General features: G+C 38.4%; 1 protein-coding gene across 1 annotated transcript in view; it reads left to right on the top strand.

Annotated features, from left to right (window-relative positions):
- The window catches only part of HELLS (helicase, lymphoid specific), a 21,863-nt gene that overhangs the window by 95 nt on the left and 12,887 nt on the right, over window positions 1-8,881 (top strand). The window contains exons 2-8 of the mRNA XM_057377049.1: window positions 84-205; window positions 3,762-3,884; window positions 5,194-5,253; window positions 5,743-5,779; window positions 5,872-5,936; window positions 6,447-6,488; window positions 7,220-7,444. Of these exons, the coding sequence (XP_057233032.1) occupies window positions 84-205; window positions 3,762-3,884; window positions 5,194-5,253; window positions 5,743-5,779; window positions 5,872-5,936; window positions 6,447-6,488; window positions 7,220-7,444 (674 nt within the window). The remainder of the gene's footprint in view (window positions 1-83; window positions 206-3,761; window positions 3,885-5,193; window positions 5,254-5,742; window positions 5,780-5,871; window positions 5,937-6,446; window positions 6,489-7,219; window positions 7,445-8,881) is intronic.

Genomic DNA, 8,881 nt, shown 5'->3' with positions numbered 1-8,881 from the left:
CCTGGGGGGGCCGCGGGGCACGGCCGGGGGTGACCGCGGGGCACGGCCGGGGGTGACCGTGGGTAACCGTGCGCTCATTACAGAACCACTGGCAGCCGAGATGGGGGATCAGGCAGAAGCGGTGGTGATCACGCCGGCCATGCTGAAGGAAGAGGAGCAGCTGGAGGCGGCGGGGCTGGAGCAGGAGCGGCAGATGCTGGAGAAGGTGAGAGGTGGCCCAGCGGCGGCGGGTCCCGCCCGTGGACTGAGTCCTTGCGGGCGGCGGGGCTTGGCAGGGTGCCTGGGGCCGGGAGCGTGCAGCTCCATGGGTTTCAAAACAAACATGAGGAGCTGCTAAAGGCCGTGCGGTGACTGTGGTACATAAGCGCCTTTTGATTATCCGCCGTGTGTTTTCATTTTTCTTTTTGTTTTCGAGGCTAATGATAAACTCTTGCATCATTAGCAGGAAGCCCACTCTATTTCATACACATTGAAATTTTCAGTGAGATTACCTCTTCGCTTTTGTCGAGTTCTGAATATAAAAATGGAAGGTATCATGTCTTTAAAGTGAGCTGATTTCAGAAAGGCTAGTAAATTTACATTATTGTTTCTGTCTAAAACATGAAAAACAAAATTTCTCTATTGTTTCTCTATGTGTACGTAACACTTCTTTCCCTCTTGGGTTAAAAAAACCTTACCAAACAAACGGCCTGAATAGAGTTCTGCTTTCCAGAAATAGGCGCAGTTATGTGTTTCTTTCCGTAGCAGGTATACTTTATGCAGAATTGATGAAGTAGTGTAGCTGAAAAAACGTGGCTAAAAAGGGTCAGGTTTATACSAAGTCACTGTCTTGGTCTGCACGCCTGCTCTTCCCTGCAGAAGAAGAGCAGAAGCTGTCTGTGACCTGGAATTGCTGCCAGAAGTGTGTATGGGATCGTCCTGGGTGTCATTGTTWGGTTTGCCTGTGTTCCCGGAAATAAAGACTGCTTCAGTGAAATGGTACCTCCCCACCGCAAGTGATGTGATCATTACAATGTTTCATTTCCATCTTGCTGTGAATGTTTTCCGATGTTGATGTTGAGCATTGGTTGATACTAACCAGTCTGTTTTGGAGAGAGAACATGAAAGCATGATGCTTTTTAGGCCTGTGCTGATCCCTTATATAGTATTCTGATAACATGATCATTTGAATTGTGTTTCAGACATAAGAAAATGTAAGCTTGGAAGAACTGTTCTCTTAAATGCTCTTTGGGGAATTGTATTCTAAACCATAGAATGGTTTGGGTTGGAAGGGACCTTAAAAATGTTCTAGTTCAAGGAACTAATGCTATTACTCAATATAAAAGAGAAATCAGGTGAGTGGGTTTTTTTCCCCCATCTTAAAAACCAAAGCATTAGTCCAAGGGCATGAAAAATGCCACTCACTAAGGCATGGAACTAATTTTGATTCTCTTTTTCCTTTCTCTAAGTAAAATAGAGATTTATAAAGCTATGTTTTGAGGATGCATTATTTTGTGATACTGTAGTTAAAAAGGAATATTGATTCTCCCAGAAGTCTCATAATAGCCTTTGTTGCAAATAGTAAATGATGATATAGTCTGTCTGAACTTCAGGAATTCCTTGATGAGACTAGGAACCAAAAATTTGTAAGTAATACTTTTAGAAGGTAAGGTGGAAACCCCTGTAAAGCAAATAATCTCATTGCACAGGAAGTTTTGAGAAAATGACTTAGAATTTTAATTTCTTTCACAGCAACCACTTCTGTAACAATGCTATAATGTGGGTTTTTTGAATTCTCCATTTCTTGAGAATCCACAGGACTTAACCTCTAGCAAGGATATCACTCCATTTTCCTGTGTGCTTCTGTTACCTTTTCCCTGTGCAATCTGGGGCCAGTCAGACCGAGGGGATTTACTCGTGTAGTTACCACAGGCCTACTGGGGAGCAGCTTCTGTGTTTCTTATGCTTGTCACTTTGACAAACCCCCTGCCAGGTGATTTGTACAGCAGTTCAGCAAAGGAGTCGCCAGTTCTCTTGGAGGGCTAATGGCAAAATASCACTGTGCAAATATGTGTGAATGTAGAGTGGTGACAAAGAGTGGCAAATTTTTGACCTTTTCAGTCAGAAAGGGGAAAAAAACCACTCTCATAAGGCTTGAAGCTTGRGTAAAAAAGCAGAGTGAGATATCATTAGAGTTCATTGCTGTTCACCTTTGAGTTTTCTCTTTTCCACTTGAAATTTTTGCAGTTGGTCAAGGGAACAGTCCTTCAGTTTGACCAATTAARAATGCTGTGTTCACTCCTATAAAAAGTACGCAATAGTAATTTGCTGAAGAAGTAGGTTAGTTTTAATTCTCTATTGGCATTGCCATCAAAAGTTTATCTTTTCTCAGCTCAAGTGCTTGTCATCTGAAGGTAAAAACCTGGACTGGAGAGAGCAGAAGCAAACAAAATCACAAGGATGCAATCTTCAGAGAAATTGTGGAGATAGGTCTTCTTCCTGTAAAAGCACAAGATGATCACTATGTGATTTGAATTACTTGGAGAAAATCAGGTTTTGATTTCTGGGGGGACAGACATTCTCCACCTTTTCWGTGTCTCACAGTTTGTCTCAGGAAATAGCCCATTTCCCTGCCTATTAGTGTATTTAGTTTCAGAAGATGTCTGTCTTAGCGTGCCCTTGTGTTTCTTCTGAAGGCAGTGACAGAGATAAGCATCTTGCAAAGCTCTGCACCTTGTCTCTCTGGGTTTTCTCTTGAGATGTTGATTTTAACCTTTTCATTCTCTACAACTACTTGAAAAGAGATTTTAGAGGAGAAGGGGCAAGGAGGTTTTAGAGGAGAAGGGGAAATTTCTTCACTGATGGGGTGATCAAGCTTTGGAACAGTCTGCCTGGGGAAGTRGTGGAAGTAGCACTCAAAAAGTGTGTAGATKTGGTTTAGTGGTAACTTGGCAGTGCTGGTTAATGGTTGGACTCCATAATCTTAGTTTTTTTCCAAATGATTCTATGACTTGTTTGGTATCTCAATTTTATCAGCCACATTTGATGAATGCAGAAGGGTGAATGCTTTTGTACTTTTGGGGGGYTTCTTGATCCAAGTTATAAAGAGTAATTTGCTAACTTCTAAATACACAGCCCTAACTAATTCAGCAGAAGTTATTTTGAAAAGCTTCTGTGGATTTTGTAAGCAGAGTGAGCAGRAGTTACTGTTTTCGTGCTGGGAATTAACTTCTGATTAGAAGTTAATCAGAATCTACTAATTAATTACTGATACAGAATCTACTAATTAATCTACTGATTAATTACTAAGATTAGTAAACTGCATGATAGTTTTGTAGCTGTCTGTRTATCTTGTTCTTAATGAGACACTAACTTGGTGTAAATGTACATAAAGCGATATAATGATACTTGTGAAGCTGTACTGAAATTTGGCAGGTAGGGTTTTTCCTCACAAATTTTGCAGGCTACAAATTGAGATTTCATTTTGCTGAAAATCTGTGGATTGGAGTTAAGGTATCTTTTAGCTCTTGAATGCCATGCGCTGTTATACGTGGTGTCTGTGTGATGCATATGCAGGTGAATGCAATCCTCAGTTACTTTGATCTTAAACACTTTATAGGTATTTCTGAGTTCATACACTCAGAAATAATAGAGGTATGGTGGCAGGAAGGAAAAGGATCTTTGTATGAGACACAATTGTAGTTATAGTGAAGAACCTTCCTTGTATTAAAAGCATTAACTGAAGTATCTGTAAATACTTTATATCTCTTTTTGTTGGCCAGGCTCGCACTGCTTGGGACAGGGAATCAAGTGAAATGCGCTATAAGAGGCTTCAGCATTTGCTTGAAAAAAGCAACATTTATTCCAAATTCTTGCTAACCAAAATGGAACAGCAGCAGCTAGAGGTAGGTGTATTCTTGTCTGCAGTGGGGATTCTTAAGGTGCTGTCTGTTTGGCTTTTTTTTCTCCATCCAGCTGTTTGAAGTAAAAATTCAAGTTTTAAGTTTGCATTAGTAGCATTAAAATATACTGGAACCTACTGCATGGGAACTAAGTGGTGCTTTATATAGTATTCAGAATTTGTTCTATACATTAAAAGTTGAATCGGACTGGGAAGAGCATGAATTACAATATAAAGTCTGACTGTAAAGGTGACACTGATGCCTTTACAGTTCTTTTGGCCTGAGTGCAAGGAAAACAAAATATTTCAAAAGAGAACTGAAGTTTAAAGGAGCTAGAAAACCTGGAGAGAGGATAGAAGGTGCAAAGACAAGAGGTTGAGTAGCCTATTTATGTTCATAACTGTAAGCTGGGGATGAGGTGTTCCTTCGAGGTGCTAACTTAGGCCTCCCTCAAACAAATCAATAAATTGCAGTGATCCGAGGCCATGCTGTTCCTGAACAAGAGCTTCCATAAAACAGTGTTACTTTTTTTTTTTTTAAATTTATTTTTATTTTTTTTTATTGGGCTACTGAGTTAATGCCTGGCTTTATCTTGCCTTTCTTAACTGTACTGTTATGGGCAAGTAAGAGTTTATGCTTGAGAGAAGGGGAGAAGCAGGAAAAGGTTAAGGACATCAACGTTCTCAAAAASGGATGCTGATAGACTGTAGGAACCTCCTTTCCAAAATACTTGAAGTCCTTGAACTGTCAGCTTGAATTCCATGGTTGTTGTATTGCTAGAATGTGTATTTCWGTACTGAATCTTGCTCCATCTGATAAATACCAAGTCTCTTATTTCTTTCTTCAGGATGCTTTTGCTTCCACCAAGTAAAAATAGTAGATAGAATGAAAACCTTAAGTGCTTCAAGACATGAAAGCACTTCTTTGTTAAAGGCATTCTGGACTACTTACATTGCTGTCTGTTCTTCAATGAATATGCAATATATAGAAGATGGACAAATGGAAAACTGTCTGCAGCAGATATGATCTTTAGGAATTTGCAATTGGGAATATTTGTGTACGAATCTTTTTAAATTACTGTATTTAAGTGTTTAAAGAAGCAGTTCAGAGGAATTGCATTTCTTGTCCAAATTTTGCTTTATTGTTTTAAACTACATCAGAACAGTGCTAGTGGGGTTGCAAAAATGAGGTCTGTAGAATAAATGGAACTCTGTATTAGCAGTGTAATCTATTGTCACTTCTGTAGTGGGGAGTACTCATATCGGTGTTATGGAAAGATGAGAAATGCATATGTGGTTTTTATTTTGTTTAGGAACAGAGGAGGAAAGAGAAGTTAGAAAAAAAGAGAGAGATGATGTTAAAATCTGCCAAGGTAAGATTAAATAGCTATTTTATGCAACTTTTTGAATAATAGTCTGAGAAATTACAATGTTTGTTTTTATCAAGGTAAGTAAAATAAGTAAGTTTGATTATCCAGTATCTGACTTGCAGGATCTATCTAATATACCATATTTATTTTAACTATAGTAAGACTGTTTGAAAGTGCTTAAAAATTGCATACCATGATAGTAATCTTTAGGGGATGTTTTTGACTATTATTAGAGAAAATGGTTTCAKTTTTCTTGAGGAGTTTTTGGCTTAGCAATGATTGCTTATTCAGCCAAGATAATGAATTATTAGCAAGAAAAAATAAGCTGGATATTTTTTGCTTGTTTTGCTTTGTTTTTGAAAGCTGTTTAATATTAAAAATGTTAAAAGGAGCTTTCAAAGGTAATGGTTGGAGTCAGATTACATCTTTTTATCTGTGTCATGGTAGTTAGAGATGCATGAGATGATGAATCTTCCTACATTTATTTTCTAGGGTCAAAACCCAGTTGATGGCAAAGAGGAGAAATTGGGTAATGTATTAGGCTTCACTTTTTTTCAGTACTGGTGGATTTGATTTCCATAATGTTTGATGCATTGTAAAAACTCAAATATTATCTTATAGGTGCAAAAAAGAAGAGAGGGAGAGAAGATGGGACGTACAACATATCAGAAATTATGTCTAAAGAGGTAGGCCTTAACTATAAAGAGGTTATCTGGATTTTTGTAGCACAACTTTTAATGGGTGAGCCATTTTTTTTTTGACATCTATTTTAGAGCAATCCGTTCTCATACATGGCTACCAGAGATAATCACCCACCAGTAGGCTGTCTGTGAAACAGGACTTCCAGCAAAGGTCCATGTAACATGCAGTGTTGTCACAGCTGTAGAGCTTGGATACTCTTTTGTTTTTTCAAGTTGTTAGGGAGATGGGCTGTGAAGAGTCTACATTGCCAGTTGAATTTTCAGCTACCCTKGGTAATTACAGTATATTATCTGGTGTGTGGTCTTGTTTTAGAGTCACTTGTATGATTAATGATGTTGTATGGAAAGTATATCCAGATTAAAGTATAAATAAATAAAAGTTTTAATGTATATCCGCATTAAAAGATGAATGAAAAGATTACCTGAAATACAAATTACAGTAGCCTTTAAGGTCAAAAAGCACATAAGCATGTTTTTTTTCCCCTTTGTTTCCAGGAAATATTGTCAGTGGCAAAAAAAAGTAAAGTGGAAAATCAGGTAAGTTGWCACATGTATTATTACAGTTTAAGAGGGCTAAGCTCAAAGGGAGAGAGAGGGCTTTTAATATTTTATCGTGTATCTCTAAACTTTACATTTTTACATCTCTGCTAGTTATTGAAGTCCTGAATTAAAGTTCAGAAAGGTGGTATAAGTGAATGCACTTAGGTACTTAYTTCAGAAATCCAAAATGAAAATGTTTTATTTGTTTTTTAAGAAACTGAGCTTGAAGGTGTTTATACTTAATAGAATGCTAGTAGTTTCAAAAATAAAGGAAATAGGAATTTATTAAAAATATTTGTGTTGGTGTTTAAAACAGCAATTTTTATGCATTSAAGTGTGGAGATAACAGGTGAGGTCTCATTTTTCTTCTGCAGTTCAAGAGCTACATGCCCAGTGTAAATTTCTTCCCAGCATTAAAACCTGCTTGCAGAAGGGAAATTGCTGCATTAAGTGCCAGTCTCTTTGAGGAAGGTTTTAGGTCTGCATGCGTTTATGGGTAGAAAATTATAAGCCAAATAGCTTCAGTAGCTGTCATGGCCCTTGAATTCTAAAGGAGAAAAGACTTTAAAAATTCTACTCTTGCGTTGTTAGTTAACTCAAAAGGAGTCTTTGTGTCTGACTGACTGACTTCACATTAATGCCAGTGTAAATTGGGAAAGAGTATTTCTTAGCTGGCTTTCCACTTGCGCATTGCACTTGTCATGTGTTCTTTGACCTTCCTTCTATAGGATGARAGCTCTGCTGACAACCTGCATCCAGAGGACCTGCAGAAAAATGGAGACTCAAACAGTGTCATTAAGGACAGATTGTGTCAAGCTGTGCGACACAGTGCCAAGCAATTTCTTGATCCAGTGCGAAAATTCGATGGACAGCCAGTGCCTTTTCAGCAGCCGAAGATTTTTACTGGTGGTGTAATGAGGTGGTACCAAGTGGAAGGCATGGAGTGGCTAAGGGTATGGATGAAATTGAATTTGATCAGARTTGCTGCTGATCAGAAACAGGCATGGAGGGCGAAAGACATTAGAAATCTGTGATCATAGTTGGTACAGGGAACGTGAAGGGGAGAAAGTTCTTTATGATTTCTGGTGGTACAAGAATCTGTTGTTATGAAAAGGTTGTCAAAGAGTAGCTAAAATGTTTCAGTGTGGGAAGCATATTGGTTTTCTCTGATATAAGGTGTTTCTTACCCTTTCTTCAGGCTTTTTGGCTGCTGTTCTCCATCTTCCCTTTTTCCATSTAATGTTCAGTTCAACCTCTCCTTACAAAGAGTTTATATGAGCAGAGGGACTGTGCATCTTACTATTCTTCTCTTAAGGGCTTCAATACATATCCCATAGGTATTCAAAGACCTGTTACCTTTGCAGGCTTGACACGGACACATTCTCTGTATCTTTGAGTCTGAATGAGTAGTATCAACACAGTGTGTTAAAAATGTTATGTCTTTAGCCTCTGAAATAAAAACTACAGGAACTTGCCATCAAAATTATCCACWTACATTTTTAACTTCTACCTGTTTCTGCATGCAAGCCAAGTTTAAAAATTTAAAAGAGTCAACACTAATTTAATTCWGCTACTGATCTCATATTTCTCTTAGATTTTTTTCTTTCTGTTTTTCATCCCTACAAGCATCCATACCCTGTTTCAACAGGCTTAGACTCATCCCTCGTGTGAGTGCCACTAAACTTGCTCACTCCGTTATTGGGAAGTGCCTAGTGAAAGCAGGCCTCTTCTGGAGGGAAAACCAGCTTCCTTAGTTGAGTCTTCAATTAAAATAACCTTTTTATGAATCTTCATGAATAGTAGAGAGTGGCTGAAGRGCACTTGTGTGTGTTCTTTTGTGAGAGGTTGCTCTGTCACTTGTCAGAGTAGGCAGTGTCTGCACAAAGAATTTTGCCTGRAGCAGGTGACTGTTGGCCAGGAAGTTCACCTTTTTTTTGTAGTGAAGTAGCTACAGAAGCTCTATGCCTACAGAAGCTCCWTGAATAGATTTAACTGAAATGCCAGCTCCGTCATTTGGTCTTTTAGAGAGGGGAGGAGCTAAGTGGATATTTTGGAGCTGACATGAGTAAATCCTTGGAGAGTGCGAGCTGTACTTGCCGTTAAAGTGTGTTCTGATGCAACACTACATTTCCTTTGATACTGTTCTGGTTTTTTGTTCCCTAGTCAGGCACTTACATGGCTGACTTGGGCACTTAGGAATGCATGTGTCTACATGACAGTGTCTGGTGTTTACAAGATGCTTGTATTTTTATAATAGAGAAAACCATCCTCACCTGTAATATAAAATGGGCCTGGTAGAGAGTATCCACAGGTGCTACATTCCTAAAGATCTTTGGTTTCTCAAAGGTGTGTTGATTATTTTGTATTTACCTTTTTTTTTTTTTTTTTTT

This window comes from Malurus melanocephalus, unplaced genomic scaffold (assembly GCF_030028575.1).
Source record: "Malurus melanocephalus ecotype Western Australia unplaced genomic scaffold, MMel_1.1 scaffold_299, whole genome shotgun sequence".
Lineage (NCBI taxonomy): Eukaryota > Metazoa > Chordata > Aves > Passeriformes > Maluridae > Malurus > Malurus melanocephalus.
Note: the sequence above shows the minus strand (reverse complement) of the source record. Positions and strands in the feature narration are given on the sequence as shown.